The 22306-nt window shown below is 43.6% G+C and overlaps 3 protein-coding genes across 3 annotated transcripts; 2 read left to right on the top strand and 1 right to left on the bottom strand.

The window, feature by feature from the left end:
• The first annotated feature begins 2656 nt into the window (after positions 1 to 2656).
• On the top strand, positions 2657 to 8337 carry LOC117858070 (suppressor of mec-8 and unc-52 protein homolog 1). Its single transcript, XM_034741056.2, has 15 exons — positions 2657 to 2817; positions 3144 to 3507; positions 3606 to 3654; positions 3889 to 3972; positions 4073 to 4176; positions 4770 to 4856; positions 4933 to 4986; positions 5100 to 5195; positions 5673 to 5800; positions 6596 to 6722; positions 6812 to 6871; positions 6965 to 7072; positions 7589 to 7689; positions 7791 to 7842; positions 7996 to 8337. Exons 1-15 carry the CDS (start codon positions 2777 to 2779, stop codon positions 8092 to 8094), a joined length of 1554 nt encoding a protein of 517 aa, XP_034596947.1. The 5' UTR covers positions 2657 to 2776; the 3' UTR covers positions 8095 to 8337.
• A 2021-nt stretch (positions 8338 to 10358) lies between these two features.
• LOC117858966 (uncharacterized) lies at positions 10359 to 15309 on the bottom strand. The gene is made up of 7 exons (XM_034742127.2): positions 15149 to 15309; positions 14909 to 14983; positions 14773 to 14830; positions 14240 to 14295; positions 12783 to 12845; positions 11122 to 11187; positions 10359 to 10904 (listed from the first exon to the last, which is right to left on the bottom strand). The coding sequence occupies exons 1-7, from the start codon at positions 15233 to 15235 to the stop codon at positions 10659 to 10661; spliced, it is 651 nt and encodes a 216-aa protein (XP_034598018.1). The 5' UTR covers positions 15236 to 15309; the 3' UTR covers positions 10359 to 10658.
• A 1771-nt stretch (positions 15310 to 17080) lies between these two features.
• Positions 17081 to 21827, top strand: LOC117858074 (protein transport protein SEC23 A). Its single transcript, XM_034741060.2, has 5 exons — positions 17081 to 17847; positions 18078 to 19898; positions 20545 to 20661; positions 21136 to 21207; positions 21374 to 21827. The coding sequence occupies exons 1-5, from the start codon at positions 17398 to 17400 to the stop codon at positions 21509 to 21511; spliced, it is 2598 nt and encodes an 865-aa protein (XP_034596951.1). The 5' UTR covers positions 17081 to 17397; the 3' UTR covers positions 21512 to 21827.
• Positions 21828 to 22306: the final 479 nt, after the last annotated feature.

Here is a 22306-nt window from a genome sequence, read left to right as displayed (position 1 = left end):
TGCGACGTTTGATCATTCGGCTTATTCAAAAATTTGTTGCAAAACTACAAAAGAATAAGTCATGCTTCAAGTACCTTTGATGGTAAAGTAAGTTACAAAGATTTTGAATAAGGCGAATGGTCAAACGTCGTGAACAAAAGTTAACAGCGACGAATATTTTGATATAGAGGTAGTACAATTTACCTAATTATTAAGCAGCAAAAGTCCATCAATGTTAATGATGAAGAAACAAGCTAAAGCAGAATTCCGCAATGTTGTTCTCAAATTAAAAGAATCCAGAGAAGCTGTTTGGTAGGTTGATGGGGTTTAATTTACTTGCTCGCTGAAGCCAAATTATAAAAAGTACTCCTAAGCGGAGATCATGCCCACGTGGCACGCGTACTGTCAGTCCATGATCTAGACCGATCAGACGAGCCGGCCCAAAACATGTGCGAGATGTGAATGGTGACCCCGGCCCGATGATGGCTAGTTACAGGTCAGACCGTCCGAGGTATCCATCGGTCCGGACGATCGATCGATGATGGTGATTAACCAGAAGATCCATCGGTTAACCTGAAGCATTATATTGACGCGGATAATTAATTAAGCGCGAAGCGGATAATTAGCTAGTGGTCGATCAGCTACTCAGCTCTGGTGGGGAAGAAGCAAGTGATGGGTAAGCAACAGCGGCCGGCCGGCCGGCCGTCCTAGCGCTACCAGCACCATGCATCAGGTGGGGGCTCGCGTGGCAGCGGCAGGCCGGCAGCCAGCGTTGGTGGCCGGAGCGTTTGTCCACAAGCCAAGGCAGCTGACGGGCGGTCGGCAACGGCTGCAGCAAACGGAAGAGGGGCCGAGCTGTGGGGCATGGTAACTGGACGCGGAGAGGCACGTCACCGCAGCAGCAGGCTGCACTGCTGCGTAATGGACTGGGACGACGGGGCCGGGCGGCGGATGGCGAGGTCGCAGCGGAACACGAAAGCTACGTGCCTTGTTACTTGGCCTTTGTCCTCCATCGTCGTCCAATCTCCACTTGTCTAGTCCAGTCCGGTCTCCTCTCGGCCTGTCTGCCAATGTTTGCTGTGAAGCTCGTAGCAGAATCGGCCGTCCCAAGCTGAATATAATCACCCCTACGATCATACGCACGCACGTCACAACCTACCTCAAGGAGAATAAGGCGGCAAGTCACCTTATGTCCATTGCTATCAACGAGCTCGTCATTATATTTACCACTGGAGGAATATCGCCTCCGTTAAATTTTGAAATAAATCAAAAAAATATGAGCACACATTAATTCCTTCGAGCGTGGTTCGAATTCTAAACTCAGCATGAGTGCTCAATTTTATTTTGGATTTTATTTGGTATTCTTGCATTGATAAGGAGTATCCCATTGATAACAAGATACATACTAAGATGATTTTATCAATATCAAGATCCGTCGAGCTAGACGACATCAACAAATTATTTTTCTACCCTTTTTTTCTAAAACTTTCTGTAGTGCCACATTAGTAGCTATACTCGTACTCACCGAAAAAATTACGGTGCTCTTGCTGCATTTTCCTAAATTTGAGCTGAATATAATCTGAGTACAAAACACAAGCTAGGGAAGCTAGATCGTACTATGCGTCCGCCAATGCTCGATGGATGTAAAGTCAGATGTCACACAATAACCCAGGCACTAGAACTACAAGATTAGTTATTTTTTCCAACAGTCTTCTCACGAGTGGCTAACAATTTTAGCGTAATTGCATTGGTTGACTAACCACAAAACAGTGGGCAATAACATTGTGGGGGATTATGTTGTTGGCAATTTACCCAAACTGTAGGGAAACTAGTAGTTACTTTTTTTAAAAAAAACATTGGGTATTACAACGAAAAATATCAATGGATACTGCAATGTAGGCACTTGTAGAAAATTGTTGGGAAAAACGTTGGCCATTAGAACGAAAAATGTCGATGGATACCCTACAATGTAAGCACTTTAGAAAATTGTTGGGAAAGTTTCGTAGTGTAGGGATTGGAGAGCATTGGAGTTGATCGTTGAAGTGTAGGTTTCAAGGTAAGCGGAAAAGAGCAAAGGTTTAAAGATCCAAGGAAGGAGAAACAAGCTAGGTCAATACATGCTCGTACATGCGGGCTTGTTTGGTTGCTGCCTGCTAGGCAACTCGCTGGCCAGGCAGCACTATCCAACCTCAGACTGTCAAAATTCGACGCCTGAGATTGCTGCCTAAGCCAGACAGCTTTCTCAGAGTCTCAAGCAAATAAGTACGCAGTGTAGTAGGTTGTTACAGTGTGGTTTTCACCGTCCTGCTGGATGACGAATTGATGATGCACTAGTGCACTACACTTTCGATCTCGGTAGGGTCCAGCCTCAGCCGGCATACGTGTATTATGGATCATACGCGAGTACACATGTAGAATCTTTTTTCTCTCTTTTTTTGGAGGGTCAAATCCTTTAATAGAATCTTGAAGATTCCTTCGTGTTGAAAACACATACTTGTATATGAGATTTAAATGTAATATTTTTTGACGTGGATTTAGATGTATTTAGAAAACAGGAGTCTATAATGTTTGATTCATTTTTTTTAAGAAGGCGAGCAGCACTGCAACGCACATAACTCAGTGTCACAGAATGATGGGCCTAGATTCATAAGGCCCAGGAGGCCGTGCGACGTTGGCCCCATCAGGCTTGGGCTTTAGCCAACAGCCTTCCCCTGCCCTTCGCCTCTCCTGTTCCTCTCCGGCAGGTACTCCCGACCTCACCTGGTGCCGCCGCCGCCGCCGCCCGCAGAAGCCGAAGATGGCGTCGTCGGCGTCCACCCTCGAGATCGAGGCCCGCGAGTACGTACAAACTCCTCTTTACCCCTTACTAATCGAGGCATCCTTTGCACTAGCGAAACCACGAAAGGAGCAACCAGAGAAATCCCTAAACCCTACTAAGGCCTTCCGCTTGTTTCTCGAATCCGACCATCCGCGCGTGACTCTCTTTGTGTACTAATCTGGCCTCCGGACTAGTACCTTCCAGTCTAGCAAGAAATCGAACAAATTCTGAACCGTGAATTCAGACACACGGTCCTGAATCTATCCGATAACCGCCAGGCTCGCAGTAGCAGTAGTGTCTTAAGGCAGAGAAATGATTTAAGCAATGTTTTTATTATTGTGCGCAGCGTGGTGAAGATAGTGCTGCAGTTCTGCAAGGAGAACTCGCTGCAGCAGACGTTCCAGACGCTGCAGAACGAGTGCCAGGTCTCCCTCAACACGGTCGACAGCATCGACACCTTCATCGCTGACATCAATGCTGGGCGCTGGGATGCGGTGCTGCCCCAGGTCGCACAGCTCAAGCTGCCACGCAAGAAGCTTGAGGACCTCTATGAGCAGATCGTGTTGGAGATGGCCGAGCTCCGAGAGCTTGACACGGCCCGTGCCATCCTCCGCCAGACGCAGGTCATGGGCGTCATGAAGCAGGAGCAGCCTGAGCGCTACCTCCGACTTGAGCACCTCCTTGTCCGCACATATTTCGACCCCAATGAGGTTTGCAACTTGCTCTTCCTATGTTGTTCTTGTTATGTCCTTTTGTCCTCCCTGAGCTATCTTAATTTTGAAATACTGGAATATCACTCTGCCAACAGGCCTACCAAGAATCCACCAAGGAGAAGCGGCGAGCGCAGATTGCTCAAGGTGAACCTGCTGATTCTCTTACTTACATGTTGGGTTATTATTTGTTTAGAGTTAATAATTCTTTTAGCACTTATAAACAAATTTCAAGTTTTGAAACTGAACGAAAACTGATTAAGTATATAGTTGACTTTAATAAGTTGGTCCTATTTTCTCCAATTTTAGCTACCCTGGAAATTGTATAATCCTAATTCATAACCATTAGTTTCTCTTACTCCTTTGTTGTGCCAATTTCAGCTGTTGCTTCTGAAGTCTCAGTAGTCCCGCCATCTCGGCTTATGGCATTGATTGGCCAGGCTTTGAAATGGCAGCAGCACCAAGGTACTCTCTTTGCCGCACACCACTAATTGGCTTCCACCGTAATGCCATAACTGTCTTGAATTAATCTTGAAATCCTCTTCTTTTTGTTCCTATTGCATAGGACTATTGCCGCCTGGCACGCAGTTCGATTTGTTCAGAGGAACTGCTGCTATGAAGCAAGATGAAGAAGAGACATACCCTACTACATTATCTCATCAAATAAAGGTGATTTTGCTTCTGTTGTTGCTGTATTTACCCCTCTTATATTCCTTTTCTTTACTTAATACTCCCTCCATTCCAAATTGTAGGTCGTTTTGGCTTTTCTAGGTCATAGATATTATTATGCATCTAGACATTCACTATATTTAAATGCATAATAATATCTATGCACCTAGAAAAGCCAAAACGACCTACAATTTGGAACGGAGGGAGTAGTAAGGAGAATGTGAACTTCAGGAAACTGAAAATTTAAGTTGATGGTCTATATATTTAACATCTATCAGCTCCAAAAGTGTAAAGGGATAACCTAGAAAATAGTGGCTGTATTAACAGTGACTGCTACACTAGAAAATAGCTATATATTTGAACCAAGATAATCATAAAATGGAAAAATAAAAATCATTCGGACCACCGAACATAATCTGTATACTTGCTGGTTATTTGTTATCCTTGATGAAGATGAACCAGCAATGGTTAAGATGTAGTTTGAGGTTCTATCACGTTCACTTGGATGCTGAAAGAAAGAATCATAACCATATGAATGTGCCAGAGTCACTATCAGGCTTCTGTTTACTAATAACATTGAATTGTCCTTGCAGTTTGGGAAGAAAACTCATCCTGAATGTGCTCGATTTTCACCTGATGGTCAGTACCTTGTTTCATGCTCAGTGGATGGAATCATTGAAGTAAGTTGATTTCTAGTCTGCCTTTGCATGTCAGCTTCTTTGATGTAGTTTGGCTGAAGTTCATTAAATTTTTCAGGTCTGGGATTATATTAGCGGGAAGCTTAAAAAGGATCTTCAATATCAAGCCGATGTAAGGCGTTTTAAGTCTTATAATTTCATGGGAATCAATATTCCCATTCCATTTAATCAGATATTGATAAGGATGCTAATTTCTGCACGCTGTTTGTTGGATAAACACTCCAGGAAAGTTTTATGATGCACGATGATGCTGTGCTATGTGTTGACTTTAGTAGAGATTCTGAAATGCTGGCATCTGGATCACAGGACGGGAAGATTAAGGTTCCCTTGCTACTCAGCCTTATATTTTCTTTCATTCAGGATATATTGTCCCTCACCAATCTATGTTGTATTTAATATTTTTTTGCTCAGGCCATATTATGATAACTTATGTACTTTTTCTTGCAAGTTTATGTTTTTACTCATAAATTTCCTTTTGAGTTCCATTTCAGACTGTATACAGATATTTGCTATATATCAAACTGCTTTTCTTTAGTTCTGTTGTCGTTGCATTGGCATATATAGTATCATTTAATACATTTCATAGATGACACTTGTTCAAGAAAAGTTTCTTACCAGTACATGCTGTGATTATATACAGTGTCTACAACTATCTGGTAAAAAAAGTTTTAGTTGGTAAATATCTCACCAGTCATTTGGTCTAGTATCTGCCTAGTTTCTTGGTTCTTGTGTGACAAATGAAATTTCAATGAATGACTTGGTCTCCATATTAATCTGCTCCCGTTCATGCATTGCCAGGTTTGGCGTATACGAACTGGCCAGTGCTTGCGACGTCTTGAGCGCGCGCATTCGAAAGGTGTTACAAGTGTTACATTCTCACGTGACGGAACCCAGATATTGAGTACATCCTTTGACACTACTGCGAGGTTTCATACAACCATAAACTACTAGCCTAAATTTTTACTATTGCAATATCCTTATTCATATTTAGGCTTTTCATTCTTTTGAAAAGCATGGTTCAAGATGCTAATCGCTAGTTCAAGCAAGTTTCATGTTTTATCCCCATTTTTTCTGTTTGAGGGCATGTATCTTGATACAGTTTGCTGCAATTCTTATATGGGCCCTTCTTTTGAGTACTTGAATTAAGCTACACTGTAGGTTTGGAACATTATTATTATTGAACTACATGTTGAGGTTGTAGGCCCATTAGACATGAGATAGTGTAAATTTAGAAAATAAAAAAATTCCTGCTGATTAAAAGATCAAAACTGTTAAATTCCTTACCTAAACTGGGAAGCTGTACGCAAGTTGACTTTGTCAAATTAAAATTTTAAAACCGTATTTTATAGTGTGCAACTTCTGTCTGCATCCTTCACTCCATCCGTGTTAATAAGTTTGCTTTATTATGATTGAAACTTAAACACAAATCTGGATTTGAACTTTGGCATGTTTGAATTTGAAAGGATCTCCCTAAGTGTTTTTGAACTAAGAGAGGTCAAACAGTCAGATTCTTTTTCAAGCATTGAAAATATGGATATTTATGTCTACTGAATTGTGTTTGTTTCTGCAATGTCCTGCAGATTTCATTTTTTTTATATCTTTTGCACTTTCATTACTTTCTTTGGATTGGATTCAGAATTTCAGTTTCACACGTCCCAATTCTAAGCAGTTTTATTTCCTGAAAAGAATTAAAGGCTTACTCTCCCCCTTCATTTTTGCAGAGTACATGGCCTCAAGTCTGGAAAGATGCTGAAAGAATTCCGAGGTCATAATTCCTATGTGAATTATGCCATCTTTACAACTGACGGTAGCCGTGTTATTACAGCTTCCAGTGATTGTACTGTTAAGGTGCTATCTCATCTCATATATACAGTTCCACTTTCTATTGTTCAACAATTCATTGCTTTTGCTTATTCATTTATTGTTTCTTAATGTAGGTCTGGGATACAAAAACAACTGATTGCTTGCATACTTTCAAGCCACCACCTCCTTTGAGGGTACTAACTTTTTATGTTGTCCAAGTTTGACTCTTAAGCATCGTATAACCTTTGGTAATGCTTATTTACCCATATTTGTCCTTTTGTTGCCAGGGAGGAGATGCATCTGTTAATTCTGTCCATCTATTTCCCAAAAATACTGATCACATTGTTGTCTGTAGTAAGACTTCAGCAATATACATCATGACTTTTCAAGGACAGGTACTGTGAATACACCATCCCTTTTTTTATTCATCTTCTGTTTTTCTGCCTGCAAAATGGTGGGCCCGGAATCTAGTTAACCTCTATATTCTTCAGAACCATAATGTACTGTCAGGCATTAGTTATGTGTCCACAATTCCTGCATTGTATGCTTGTGGATGGTTTTTTTTATCGAACACGCAGGGGAGCTGCGTATCTTCGTATTTAAGAGAAGCTTGTGGGATGGTCTCATGCATTATTCACTTCTAATGCTGTATAAAGTAATTTATAGTTTTCCACCTCAGAAAATCCATTTCCTCATAGTACAAGCATCCTCTGTTATCTGATGATCCACCACTTACCTTTTTTATGGGAAATATTAGGGGAGAACCCTACTGAAATTTAATTGAGCGAACTGTACATGTTATGCTTTCATTTTTGTAACAATCTGAAAGAAAAAGACCAACACAAGGACATGTCAGCCATTTGAAATACTATTTCTAGTGCACGCTTATTGACTTCAAATTTTTTTTTCAGGTTGTAAAGACTTTCTCATCAGGTAAACGGGAAGGGGGAGATTTTGTTGCAGCTTCAGTTTCCCCAAAAGGAGACTGGTTGTATTGTGTTGGTGAAGATATGTGAGGATATCACTATAAACTTTATTTTATTATCTAATGTGTTGATGGGCGCTTCTCACATCAGTTTATAAAGACTTCTAAATGAGGGTTATTCTTTGCAGGAACATGTATTGCTTTAGCTACCAGTCTGGTAAACTGGATCATCTAATGAAGGTTTGTGAAGTCAAAGTTTCTCATGTTTCAACACAAATTTGTTAACCCTTTACATTTCTGGTCGGGCTGTATCGCGTTATCTAGTGATTTTTTTTGTGGGTAAAGTTATTCTAACGATAACACCTTAACACTCGTGTGCTTTGTGTTTCGCAGGTCCATGACAAGGATGTCATAGGAATTACGCACCATCCTCACAGGAATTTGGTTGCCACCTATGCCGAAGATTGTATGATGAAGATATGGAAGCCCTGATTTTTGTTTACTTGTCTGTATTAATCCTGTATTTTTAGGGAACATGGTTATCCGGCTCTGTCTGAAGTGCTAATTAAATAGGATGTATTCAGTTTTGTAATTTAGAGAACTGGGAGGTGCTTAATAGTTCATTATCGACTCCTTGGTGCATATAGAACCCAATGTGTTCCATTGTATCCTGTACTAGTTCTAGTATCGTTATAATTTGTTTACAGACAAAGCTTATATGATGATTCCTTTCAACACGCTCCAACTTAATTTTCTTGGCTAGAGAATTGGATGCTATTGCATCCACGAGCACAAAGCAGTTGAGAAACTATGTTTTGCAGTTGATCATACTGGAATAGTTGGACACAAATAGTTACAGTTCAGGGGTGTTTATTTCTTATGAAGTTCATAGGAATTACTCGGTAGCAATTTCAGAACTGACTGAAGGTAAGATGTGCCATTGCAAAGCTCTCGATTAAATAGTATAACGTACTACACTACTACCATCCATTCTTCGCTATGGGTTTGTTGAATGCTATGGTGGTTGCTCAACAGTTTTGGATAATTCAGTGTTCGTGGGAAGTTCAACAAATGGTCTTCTTTTTTCCACGAGAGCATTTTCATGAAAATTTGTATAGGTGATGTGCGATGTTCCACCATTGGAAGGGATGGTGCCTAACAAAAACATCTCTCAGAACATGGATCTCACGGAAACTGTTATAATTAAGGTACATTCAATCTGTAGTTCTAGAGGTCACATTGCAACTATAAATACACCATTGAGTCGATTACAATGCATAAGGACTTTGTTGTTCGATTCACTTTTGCGGTTTACACCGAATTCAGCATTGCATACAGACTAAGTCTCTTGGAGCCACCGGTAAGTGATACATACACCCATAGAGGAAACTGATGCTTAAAAATAATCTGAAAATGTAACTCTTGAGTTGGCATCTACTACGCATTTCTTGGTCCTTGCCAATGCCTTGTCCAGAGATTATTGAATCTTCAGCCGTTCTCTTTCTTTTCATCCCCAGCTGAACCTGGCGATGGTGTCGGTGGAGCTTCTTGTCCACTCCATCCCACTGGCGTCCCCCCTGATCTCTACTAAAACAGCTTCAAATACAAGTAAATAGAGTCCACCAGGAATACGAAGTCAGAGGTTTTGTTTGGACATCCACTGGATGATGGGACGGAGAAAAGCAAACAAAAAAATTAAAAAAAGAATTGATTAAAAATCTCCGGGCTACATAATTGTAGTTTTTTTTTTCACGAATGCATCATGACGTTTTGCCTGCCTGCTACAATATATATCCGAACGGATGCGGAAAAAAACATTACTACTGCCAAGAAAAGATAATAAGCAGGCAAAAACATACGAAAGGAAAGGAGAGAGAGAGAGATGGGCCAGCGGCGGCAGGGAGCCAGGGAAGAGGCAGTGCAGGGGAGGGAGCAACAACACCGGTGGGGGCGGAGCTCTCAACCTTTTTTTTTTTTTTTGCCTCAAAACCTCTCACAAACATGTTTTTGCAGTGGAAGCAACGGAGTTTTGTCTGTTGATGGCCCCATCCCATGCTCTGCCTCATCCCTGCCTCCAATCCAAACCACCTTCCCTCTCTCGTTACCTGTTTTTATTTACAATCTGCATACCAAACCTGGCAACCCGCCGACTCTAATGGCAACCCTAAGCTCCCATCATCTCCATGGAACTTTGGAGATCTATATATACAACAAGGCAACACTGACTTGCCGGCTCGGTGCGATGCAGTACAGTACTGCTACTCTTTGCAATTGTAGGCTGCAATGATAAACTGCCGGCGCCCATCAGTACAACTTGACAACGCACCTGGAGCTCTGGAGCGGAGTACACAAGCGCGGACCAGGCCTCGCCTCGCCAGTACAAGTGTACAACGCGTACTGCACACACCCCGCAGGCCGCAGCTCACCAAACCCTCGACTAGTCCTGCTCGTACGAACCGCCGGCAGAAGGCCGTGTCGTACATCATCCCGCTTGTCAAGGGGAACAACACAATCCGGGAAAACTGCATTGGTTGAAAGTATAGCTTCAAGTTTGCGAGTCTGGTTTCTGTCATTTTCGTCAAGTTGGTCCCGAAACCAGCCAGATAGAGTTTTCACCGGAAATATATGGAAGCGACTAAATGTTTACATCCTATGATTCCTCCCCCTCCCCCCCCCCCCCCCCCCCCCCCCCCCCTCCTCGCTACATGTTCCAATCTGGTAGAGGGGGTTGGCTCAGCAACCAACCGCTGGACGCGTTTGCTTAACCAAATCTTCCATCCATCAGATAAATGCAACTACTACTTGCTACAGTGTTCCTTTTACAGAAATAGAGGGTGCAGTTCATTAGTCGGCTCATGTTCAATCAAAAAGTGTGTAACCTTGGACAATACGTACAAGAGAATTTCAGCAGGGCTTCCGGTGCATATGGACCGCAAGAGAAGCCTAATTTCGCCTCTCGTCTAGCAAACCTCACGTGCTGCTGCTCCATCCATGCCTCCGTTGCATCTCTTCCAACAAGCTCGCGGTATCCATACCTGAATTCTAGGAAACCATTGTCAATCTTGGTCATCGCCGCTGTCGTCGTCATCATCATAAGCCACCAGAGAGCCCAGAGCGGCCTTGTTGGCATCCGGTGGTGGGTTTTGGTCCGCGTCATGCCCGTTCGAAGGTCGCTGCTCCTCAGGTGCAGACTTAGCTTCCGCATCAACCTTTGCCTTCTTGGCTTGCGGCTTCACGGAAATTATTACGTTTTTCAGGAGCGCAGGCTGGCTCCTCTTCGTAGGTGGCTTAGGCCTGCTCTCCTAAACAGGGATAGTCACAAGCATAGCTCAGGCTCAGCAGTACAGACATGTGAAACACATATTTTGATGTTCCATTCATAGGATCATGATGAGGAATGTAACTAAAAACTTGCATGGAAAGCAGTATAATTTGTGATATGGATATTTTGTTCATCTTAAAACTATGACAAGATAAAAGAAATACAAATTTCCTTTGCATTTGTATATTTCAGCATACCTCTGGTCTAGAGACTGTAGGAGCCTCAAGTTCATGAACTATATTGGATCGGGCAGCTACAGCCTCCTGAAAGGAAATACTCATAGGTCAGTTATGGGACCTTTGCTTGGTAGATGAAAACAGGTGGTCAATAATGGAGTAAACTGTCTCTTCATATAGAACCGATTGCTGAAATTTACTACTACCACTCATCCCAAATATAAGTCCATTTTTTTTTCTTGAACTACGCAGGAGAGCTGCGTGTCATTTCATTAAGAGAGAAAAGAGAGTACAACAAGTCCGGTTAAGGACTAAAAACTAAGCACAGAAACACACCCCCACACCCTACATACAGAAGCTTATAGACGCGCCAGAAAACAAGCATGACCTCGACCAAAGGCCCCCTAACCTAGGCTGCTGGGGCCTGCGACCTCACTAGGAGTTCCTGGAGTTTAGTTGCCCCAGCCATGCCCCAAACGCTAATCTCCTCAGCCACTGTCTGGAGCAGCAAGGAGGTGCTAGGTCTAGCATTCTCAAAAACACATGAATTCCTGTGTTTCCAGACTTCCCAGGTAACCAGGATAATAAGCGAGTTAAGCCCTTTCCTTATCTCCTTAGGCACTGAGCGCAATGCCTTCCTCCACCAAAAGGAAAAACGAGCCTCAGAAGGTGAGGGAATAAGGGTTGTCAGATGTAGACGTTGGAGGATCAGGGACCAAATCTGCCTTGTAAAAACACAGCCAACTAACAGATGCTGAATGGTTTCCTCCTGATCACAAAAAGGACAGGCTTCATGGTGAGGCAATCCTCGCTTGGCAAGACAGTCTGCAGTCCAACATCTATTGTTGATGGCTAACCAAATGAAGAATTTGCAACGAAGGGGTGCCCAACTCTTCCAAATCCTCCTCCAGGGAGCAAATTTAATGGTTCCTACAAAGAAGGCAGCATAGGCCGACTTGCTGCTGTATAAACCGTTCTGTGTGAGTTTCCATCTTAGTTGATCTGGGACATCTTGCAGCAAGCCAACTCTCTCAACATGGTCCCAAATCAGGAGATATTCCAATAAGACCTGAACAGAGAGTGCGCCTTTGATGTCAGCAACCCACCTTCGATTAACAAGAGCCTGAGAAACTGTCCGTCTTCTAATTATCCTTTTAGGGATGGCCTTGACCAGGTTGGGAGCCAACTCCTCTATAGTTTGACCATCAATCCACCTATCTTTCCAAAAAAGAGTGGAAACACCATTGCCCACAATATGGTTGACTGCAACCTTGAACAGGGCTGAGGAACTTTAATTTGGAATCCAGCCCAAGGCCGAGAAGGATCAGTTTTTTGAGCCCACAACCATCGGACACGCAGTGCCCAGCCAAGAGTCTCCAGATCAAGAATCCCCAATCCACCATATTCCAGGGGCAATATAAGTCCATCTAAGATTCACCTAAGACAAACCTTTTTGGCTTTGACCATCAATTTCTAAAAGAAATCATATAGATTGACATTACTAGAGTCATCATGAGATATATTTTCATGATATATATCTTTTCCATATTGGAGACCGCGCAATGGGCTTCTATTTGTTATCAGAGGAAGTAACTTATGATAAAACTGAGAAGTATGCACTATCAAGCATCTAAAGCTCCACAATGTGCTGTTCTATGCTACTGCATTTAGATGTTACTCACATGGAAACTGCGGAGTTGCTCCGCTTCTTCATTGGCCACTTGCTGTTCATATTCCCTCCTTGACTGCGCCAAGTAACATGAAACAAGGAACTCAGATGTAGCAAAAACCTGGACTATAATCTAATATACTTATGAACCAATATGTTTACATCCAAAATTCTTATTTATTCATCATATAGCAAATACAGGTTAGTACTAACTATGAAGATCATAATCAAAGTAACCAAGAATTAGACTTCAGATTATTTTCTTACTCTTGATCACAGTTTACAGACAATGATCTCATCAAGAGGAACATAAAAACATGTAATTTGTTGTTCCCCCTTAGCATACTCACCTGGAATCCCTTTTCAAAACATAAGTAATAGAGTTCCCATTTCAAATAATGTTAACCAGATTGTAAATAATATGGAAACTTGCAAATTTGCCATTACTTTGACCCTTTGGCTCGAATTTGCCATTATAAAAGCACCAATAGCAGATTTGCCACTGAAATCAGCTCATATACCTTCCATTTGCCACTACTTGGTCCATCAATTTTGAATCATTACTTCAACACCACAAAAGTAATTCACAAAATTAAAATTAAAAAACATACCCTAGCCCTGGCCTAATCCTCTCCTTCTGCTGAGCATTCAGTCTAGCCTGACCAAAACAGTGTTGATTGCAATGGAGTAGAATTTTTTAAGTCTCACCCTCCCCTTCCTAATCCAGAGCCTACTCAAAATCGATTGCAATGGAGTAGAGAGCAGTGTCGGTGGGGTGGGTGGGGGTGGGGGTGGGGGTGGGGGAGATTCAGCAAACAGTGCATTCATGTCATATTTGGGGTTTAAAATGGTAGCAACAGATTTCAATTCAGAATATGTCATTTTCCTAATTATAGTGGCAGATTCACAATACAGGTTTAGTAGAGGAACTCAGTAGTCTAGTTTGCTACTACTGCCGCCACCACATGTTAAACTTGCTACTTGATTGCACAATGTAGTAGAGGAGCGCTGTAGTCTAGTTTTAGAATTATTACAAAATATACTGATCATACTATGTTAAACTTTGTTCCTGCAAGTTTGGAAGGCTTTTAGTATTAATCCCATAAATGAAAGGGGAAGAGTGACAGAGCAATACAAAGTTCAGAAAAACAATATGCAAGCTAAATCCTTTGAATGAACAAATGAAGCTTCTCATTACCAAAGTACATAGCACATGATGGATCCAGCCACCCACAACCAAATTTTGTGTTCCTAGTAGGTGGCAATAAGGGCTGAGGGGAAAGCGCCCTTAAGGCTTAGCAGGTGTACACATAAAAATACATCAGGAAGGATGGAAAATACAATCCTACTGTTGCTAAATATTTCAGTTTAGTGATATGTAGCCAGCTATACAGATAGGTAGAAACGTGCAGTTTTCTTTAGGAGCTTGAACTGATTTTCAAAGTGAGCTAGCTTACATTAAATGCTTACCGATGCCAAATTTTCGAGAAACTCTGTCTCATCCTCATCCAAAGCTTTTGGAGGTCCTGGTTAGAATGAGAACAAGAATATCAAAACAAGAGACATATTTCAACCAAGTTCAATTTCAGTGTTCCTATTCCTACACTTCACTTATTTTACCCAGGAACAGCAATAGCAATGAACAGGTGGATAGCAGGTTAGAAAAGTTCGGTACAACTGCAAACTGTCTTCCAACTAATCCCCACTAGAACAAGGACAGAATCCTCTGTTACTAAAGGCAAGGCAAACAGTTGAGCGACATATGTAGTCATGCTACTACTACCCACATGCTTCAGTGATCAGTAAGCATTCTGGCTCCTACAGGTCATGCTTTAGCTGCAGCATATCATGGCAAAATCACACGTGTGTAATTGTCCAAGTTCTTATCATGAAGAGTGTAACCAAACACTCCACCTAAATCCAAACTACAGAAACTGTGTGCCCACATTGCACAAAAACAGACCATGAGATGGTATCAGAGGGGATGTACGTGGCAGACATACTGTGCTTGAAGCGCTCGTTGAACTCCGCATCCTTCTTCTCCTTATTCTCCTGTAGGATCTGCACAAGGGAGACATGAGAACCCAAATTACTTCAAAACAACGGGTGGGTCAAAAGGGTTAAGAGGGGCGGCCTCACCTGGAACAGGGGTTTGTCGCGCTGCGCGGTGCCGTCCTCCACCCGCTCCCCTCGCGTCCGCTTCACCTCATCGAGCTGCGGTTGTACACGACCACCAAATCTCAGCGATTACCCCACAAATTTCAGCGAGTGTTCTTCCTAGGTTTTGTAAATTCCCTATTCTACTTGCTAGGGCTGGCGGTAGGCGAGCGAGGGAGCAAGAGTGGGAGGGGAGAGGAGAGGAGAGGTCGGGGGCCTTGCCTGGTCCTCGGAGATGAAGTTGACGAGGCGGATGGTCGCCGGCGCCTCCGCTCCCTTCGAGCTCGGCGTCGTCTCCTGCGCGGCCATGCTCCGCCGCTGTTTTTTCCTCCCACCGCCGCGTTCTCGTTACAGGGTGTCTCTCTCTATTCGCTGCGCGTCCTCTCCAGGCCGTTGGATGGTGATATCGTTGGACAGGATCCTCCACCCTGTACGTGTGGATCCGATCCCACGTATCGGGACTCAGCAGCAGTACATCATCGAGTTCCGATAATATTGCTGATTGTGTATGGTATTGAAAAAAATTACGTAGTTCGTTCTAAATCATCTAGATATACGTTATATCTAAGTGCATAATAATATATATATGCATCTAGAAAATTCAAAATAACCTATAATTTAGGATGGAGAGAGTAGCTCATACAAGCCAAAAAGAGAGAAGATGAAAATTATATGATTTGAGGGAAAACACCTGAGACGGAAGAGTATGTGGTGTTGGTGGCAAATTCCAAACAAAAAACATGTTAAATGGGTTTTAAATTTAGTAAACGCGGAATTGAGAATGAAATAATAAATTTGTTAGTATACGATATTACGATAGTTTAACATGCAATAGATAGCACGACAACAGATAAATTATCACATATTTTGTGACGATAAATGGCTAGTTGGTAGTTTCAAAGAAAATTGGCAACCAAGTATCTATAGTGATAAAGGGTTAGTTTACTTGACATTTCTAAAACTCTTGCCCACGAAGCATCAAGGCACGTGTAAACCATCTTTGTCGTAGGTTGACTATAAAACCTAGGGTCCACCTATAGTTTTCGAGACGATGGAGATGAAGGTGGAAGTTCGAAAATTATGGATGGAAAACAAGTAAAAAAGCCATAATAAATAGTTTCATAGTGTTTTGGTCTTCAAAATTTAGAATTTACTATTTTTCTTCTCCTCTTCGATATTTTGTATTTCCAAATATTTCTCCAAAACCACTTATACCCTTCAGAGTTTTTGAAGTCTCACGGATGTCGGTTATCAACATTTACCACTTCAACATGTGCTTTTTTTATACAATCAAATTAAGCCAAAAATATCCGGATGTTCACAACATACATTACTGCCTGGCTTAATTTGATTATTAGCAAATATATTCAATGGATAAGGTACGACATGATCTACAACAGCTAGTAATTTTGTTCTCACCAGAATTTTCTACGGTCCAACAGATAAAGTGCATGGATAACAGTACCATCGTGTTGGGTCGTATATCTCTACATAATTCGAGATTATTACTTTTTATGATTTGATTATTTCATTTGTGTTGGCTAAGTGCACCTACACAGTCTTACAATACGAGCCACATGCTCCCTCTTGCATTATGATGTGGGGTGTACTTTTTTATTGGATACAATTTGAGATTATTATTGTTCCTCGTAGTCGTACAAACCCAACCTCTTCTTCCTTTATAGATTGGTGAAATTAAATAAAGCACATAAGTCGTGACACGTGATTCGTCTTGTTGCTCTAAATCTATTTGTAAATGCTCGTAAGACATCAATACATTATGCATTTCGCATTCGCTTTTATGTCTACGTTGTCTAAAATCGTACACAAACATATGCATAGGATGACCAGCAAAATCACACTAAAAAAGTCCTTCTGCATTTAAATCAAAAGAAAGATACTATCCATCGTAGATGTACGAATGCGTGTCATGTGCTCTTTCAGAATGCTTGGTACTTGTCATTGTGCTGAGCCATATTGCCTAGCAGTATTTGCCTATGGTGGCTGCTCCTACTCCTACACTACTGGCAAACGGCAGAGGATCCTGCATTGCACGCAGAAAGCAAAGGTGACCGTTGACTACAGAGTTGACCCATCTTCCCCAGCCGCAAACGGTGGAGCCGTAGGACCCCGGCCACGCTCGCACCTCGCAGGCAGGCAGCGAGCGCGCTGTCTGCTCTACTCGTACTCGTAAGCCAGGGAACACCCGCGAACCCCAACCAATAGCGAGCCGAGATCCAGCCGCAGTGACGTTGATTCGATTAACAACAACCCGAGCCGGGAGCAAATCCGATCCCATCGCAGCCCATCTCCCACCTCCACCCTCGTCTTCCTCGTCGCATTCCCCGCCCGGATCCCCAATTCTCCGAGCCCGGGCGCCTCCCCACGGTCTCCTCTCCTCCCTCGCGCCCCCTCCAGATCCGCGCGCCGCCACCGCCGGCGCCCTCACCGATCCCCAGCGGCGGCCCGGCATGGAGGAGACGCCGCCGGGGCAGCGGCCGCAGCCGGCGCACGCGTCTCCTCCCTTCCCCGCGGCGCCCTTCACCCCGCCGCCGCGCGTCTTCTCGCCAGCCCTCGCCGCGCGGGGCCCCGCCAGCCCCAGCCCCGGCTCCGGGCCTGGCGGCCACCACGCGCCGGCGCACCTCAGCACGCCCCCCGGCCCGCCCGTCTTCTCCTCGCCGCTGCGCCCCGCGGCCGTGCCCTTCCGCGCCACCCCGGCCTCGCCCCACCCGGTGCCCTTCGCCCCCGCGGGGAGCGGCTACTCCTCGTCCTCCTCCGCCACCACCGCCTCCCTCCCCACCTCGTCGGCGCCGCACTTCCTCAACGGCGCCGCCACGCTGCACGGGGATCTCGCCCCCGCGCCGTCGCCGCTCCAGGGGGACGGCCTCAACAACCCCTACGTCCAGTTCTCCGCGAACAAGGTACCGCCTAGCTCTCTGATCCTCGCTGCAGTGATGAATGCCCTTCTCCTAGAGCTCAACTGCAATGTGCACACCCAAACACGGCACCGTTTGGATCGAGACCTGAATGTAAAGCTGGAAGCAAATCCACATTCATTGATAAAATTATACAAATCCCACCCCCACCCACACATCCACTCGCAAGGTTTTGCAATCCACACCTGATCATGGTGTGCCTTTTGTAATTGTAGGTGCTGAAGCAGAAGAAGCTGCTCAATGCCCTAAGCTTGGGGTTCGGAGTTCTGGTTTCTCCGGGGAAAGAGGTGTCGCCTGGGCCAGAGGTCGTGGAGCGTGACCCCCGCCGCTGCCTGAACTGCGGGGCCTATGTCAATTTGTACTGTGACATCTCGATCGGCTCTGGGCAGTGGCAGTGCGTCATCTGCCAGAAGATCAACGGCAGTGAAGGGGAATTCGTAGTCTCCAGCAAGCAGGACCTGCTCCAGTGGCCGGAGCTAGCATCAACGACTGTGGATTATGTTCAGGTGGGAAACAGGAGGCCAGGTTTTGTCCCTGTGTCTGACTCAAGGGTGTCTGGCCCCATTTTTATTCTCATAGATGAGTGCCTCGACGAGGCCCATCTGCAGCATCTGCAGGGCTCCTTGCATGCTTTTGTGGATTCTCTTCCTCCGACAGCAAAGATAGGAATAATCACCTACGGGCGAACAGTCTCGGTGTATGATTTCTCAGAAGGGGCAGCTGTGTCAGCGGATGTGCTACCTGGAAATAAGTCACCTACACATGAGTCTTTGAAGGCACTAATCTATGGGACAGGGGTTTACCTGTCTCCTATACATGCTTCGCTGCCTGTTGCACACACAATATTCTCATCTCTGAGACCCTATCAGCTGAGTGTGCCAGAAGTGTCAAGGGATCGGTGCCTTGGTGCAGCCGTAGAGGTTGCCCTTGGTATTATTCAAGGGCCGTCAGTGGAGTTGTCTCGTGGAATTATCAAGAGATCTGGGGGCAATTGCAGGATCTTGTTGTGTGCTGGTGGCCCTTGCACCTTTGGACCAGGATCTGTGCCTTATTCGGTTAAACATCCGAACTATGCTTACCTGGAGAAGATAGCTATGAAGTGGATGGAGAGTCTTGGGCATGAAGCACAGAGACACAGTACTGTCGTTGATATCTTTTGTGCCGGACAGTGTCCTGTGAGGGTTCCTGTTCTGCAACCACTAGCAAAGTGTTCTGGAGGTGTGCTTTTACTTCATGATGACTTTGGAGAGGCCTTTGGAGTCAACTTGCAAAGGGCATCAACTAGAGCAGCCGGTTCCCATGGCTTATTTGAGATCAGGTGCTCAGATAATATGCTTGTTACTCAAGTTATTGGCCCTGGTGAAGAGGCGTCTCCTGATTCCCATGAAACATTCAAGCATGATAGTTCATTTTGTATCCAGATGCATAGTGTCGAGGAGACACAGAGTTTTTCTGTGTCTATGGAGACAAAGGGTGATATCAAGAGTGATTTTGTTTTCTTTCAGTTTGCAGTCCATTATTCCAATGTGTATCAAGCAGAAATCACTCGGGTGATCACTATGAGGCTGCAGACTGTTGATGGTTTGTCTGCGTATCTGGCAAGTGTGCAGGAGGATGTTGCCTCAGTGATCATCGGTAAAAGAACCGTCTTGCGTGCCAGAACCGCCTCTGATGCTATTGATATGAGGCAATCAATTGATGAAAGGGTAAAGGACATAGCTCTCAAATTTGGTACTCAGGCCCCAAAATCAAAGCTTTACCGTTTCCCAAAAGAACTAGCATCACTCCCAGAGTGCTTGTTTCATCTGAAAAGGGGGCCACTTTTAGGTAGCATAATCGGACATGAAGATGAACGATCTGTACTTAGGAATTTGTTCTTGAATGCTTCATTTGATCTTTCACTCCGTATGATGGCACCTCGGTGCATAATGCATCGCGAAGGTGGTACCTTTGAGGAATTGCCGGCATATGATCTTGTCATGCAATCTAATGCTGCAGTGGTGCTGGACCATGGAACTGATATTTTCATTTGGCTGGTATGTTACTCGTGATCCATCTCCTGTACCGTAATCCCAACCTTGTAACTTGATGTTTAGCTTACTCCTGTTGCCTTTGCCTTCAACACTTCTACATAGCCATCTTTTATGAATCTTGATGTTAGGTTTTGATCACCAAACACCAGTATTGAACTTTAGATGGCACATTTTTGGCCTGCATGCACTGTACGTCTGTACCTGTTACTCTGTTAGGATGTCTTTGTTCTTGATTGCCATATTCGAACCATGTACATTTTCTGGACAAGTAAGGGGCCACAGTGCAACATAGCAGTGTAATTTCGTAGTCGACAGTTCACTTTCGAACCTGTAAGTGTAAGGTGAACAAAGACGAAGGGGAACTTGCACCCAGGGTTATGGTTGATGTAACAAGTACTGAAGAATGTGAACCACTTAGTGTGAATGTAATGTGAAGATTAATGAACTGAAATTATTGAATTATCACTTATAGATACAAAAAAAAGGAAACTAGTTCATGCTTAGAAGCTATAAAGAGTGCATCGCGAGACTAGGACGTATGGAGGATCTTGTTTTGAATCTTTTAAGGCATTTCCTTTATAACTTGTTCATTTGTTGTCATTTGTCAAAGAACAATTTTTTATTTAATTGTCATTACTTATCTTTTCAGGGTGCTGAGCTAGCAGCCCAAGAAGGGCAAAGTGCAGCAGCTTTAGCAGCATGCCGTACACTGGCAGAAGAGCTCAGTGAGCAACGGTTTCCAGCTCCCAGGATTCTTTCATTCAAAGTCAGTTTGCTTGTTCTCATTCTTCACTGTTATTTCTAGCTGCTTTTCTTCTTGTGATATCTAGGCAATTTTTGCTGTGAGTGCACTTTTATACTGCCTGTACCAGAATTCATCTAATATCTACTACTTCACCAATAGCTTGGCTGTCTTAACTAGCCTGGACCATGTCTGTTGGGTTGCAACTTATTGATTATAAAGATTGGTGCAAGAATATTGTTACATTTGTTCATTTCAATGTAAATCTTTAGTTTGCTCTGTAGTGCTTTTTGCTATGAAATGCTTACCAGTTCATATGACATTTGGCTGAACATAACTGTGGCATGGGAGTTTTGGTTGCATCAACTGGACATTTCTTCAAATCATTGAATCTTTTACTACTTGTTTAATTAACTAAAGTAGTGTGAAAGATGGCTTAAAAAGGGGCAACATGCTTTTCTTTTATAATTGACTGTTCTTTCTTATATTTTGGCACAGCAAGGAAGCTCTCAGGCTAGATATTTTGTCTCACGCCTTATCCCAGCTCACAAAGACCCTACTTATGAGCAGGTATCTGTTTCTGCTAACCTTGCAATTTGGTTCACCTGATTTCATTGCAATTTCTTTCGCTGATATTTATAACCATGGCTAGCCATGTGGTCCTTGATAAAGTAACTGAAATGAGCTGTTCTGCTGCAGCTCAGTTTGTTAACAGAAGAATTATTGCTTGTTTCAGGAGTCAAGGTTTCCACAATTACGGACGCTTACCCCTGAGCAAAGGGCTAGGCTAAAGAGTAGCTTCATCCACTTTGACGACCATAGTTTCTGTGAGTGGATGCGCAGCCTCAAATTGGTCCCGCCAGAACCAAGCTAACACAAATAATCAGAGCAGTACACATGGAAACGGTGGATTGCTACAGAAGCCATAGCGTGCCTTCAGAAAGTTGCCCAAACGATAGCTGAGATCTTTGTGAGCAAAATTGTGGCGTCGTGACTCATGAGACATGCCCGAGCCGATCACATGTTTGGTTTGGTGAAGCGCCATTTAGGGTGCTGTAGAAATTGTATGATTTTGCTTGATTCTTTTCCCCCCATTTTGACCCTGATGTGGTAGAGTAAGTTCATAAACGGTCCCTTGTCATACAGGCTGAGAAATTTACACAATAAGAGCATCGCAGATGTTACATGTATACTATTTGGCGGGTGGTGTCACTATTCTTTGAAATCCATTCATTTATGGGAAGCCGCAGCCAATGTCTTTCTGGAATCTGGAAGGATCAAAGAGTGCAGTATAACTTTGCTATTAGTGTTTACAATCTAGACTAATTCCATTCTTTTTTCCCTTTTGAAATCAGAGGCAGTTTTGTTTACTTTATTTATATAATGTGTCTGATGGTGGTCGCCTTTGTGAAAAGAAGGGCCATGGAAATCATGGATTATCAATTTGTCAAAAAATGTGGGGACATACTGGATTCTGCTTTTCCAGTTTGAATCTGTCCTATTCTCACATGCTTTTTGTTGAGGTTTTCTGCTTGTCAGTATAAATTCGAATTCAAATCTGAATTCAAGTTCCAAGCTCAGCTGCTGTGGCTTAGGGCTGGAGTTTGGGCCTAGTAGGAAGAGCAAAGCGTCGTGTAGAAGATCCAGGCCGGGGGACTGACACGATGGG

Source organism: Setaria viridis, chromosome 5, assembly GCF_005286985.2.
Source record: "Setaria viridis chromosome 5, Setaria_viridis_v4.0, whole genome shotgun sequence".
Taxonomy (NCBI): domain Eukaryota; kingdom Viridiplantae; phylum Streptophyta; class Magnoliopsida; order Poales; family Poaceae; genus Setaria; species Setaria viridis.
The sequence above is the reverse complement of the archived record's forward strand: the minus strand, read 5'-3'. Positions and strand labels throughout refer to the sequence as shown.

Excerpts from the sequence above, each read along its gene's own strand:
- LOC117858074 (XM_034741060.2), top strand. The coding sequence starts at position 17,398 with ATGGAGGAGACGCCGCCGGGGCAGCGGCCGCAGCCGGCGCACGCGTCT. Across the intron at positions 20,662-21,135 it reads CCAGGATTCTTTCATTCAAA|CAAGGAAGCTCTCAGGCTAG; the intron begins GTCAGTTTGCTT and ends ATTTTGGCACAG. Across the intron at positions 21,208-21,373 it reads AAGACCCTACTTATGAGCAG|GAGTCAAGGTTTCCACAATT; the intron begins GTATCTGTTTCT and ends TGCTTGTTTCAG.
- LOC117858966 (XM_034742127.2), bottom strand. The coding sequence starts at position 15,235 with ATGGCCGCGCAGGAGACGACGCCGAGCTCGAAGGGAGCGGAGGCGCCG. Across the intron at positions 14,984-15,148 it reads ACTTCATCTCCGAGGACCAG|CTCGATGAGGTGAAGCGGAC; the intron begins GCAAGGCCCCCG and ends GTACAACCGCAG. Across the intron at positions 10,905-11,121 it reads CTACAGTCTCTAGACCAGAG|GAGAGCAGGCCTAAGCCACC; the intron begins GTATGCTGAAAT and ends ATCCCTGTTTAG.
- LOC117858070 (XM_034741056.2), top strand. The coding sequence starts at position 2,777 with ATGGCGTCGTCGGCGTCCACCCTCGAGATCGAGGCCCGCGA. Across the intron at positions 5,196-5,672 it reads CACAGGACGGGAAGATTAAG|GTTTGGCGTATACGAACTGG; the intron begins GTTCCCTTGCTA and ends ATGCATTGCCAG. Across the intron at positions 5,801-6,595 it reads TCCTTTGACACTACTGCGAG|AGTACATGGCCTCAAGTCTG; the intron begins GTTTCATACAAC and ends TCATTTTTGCAG.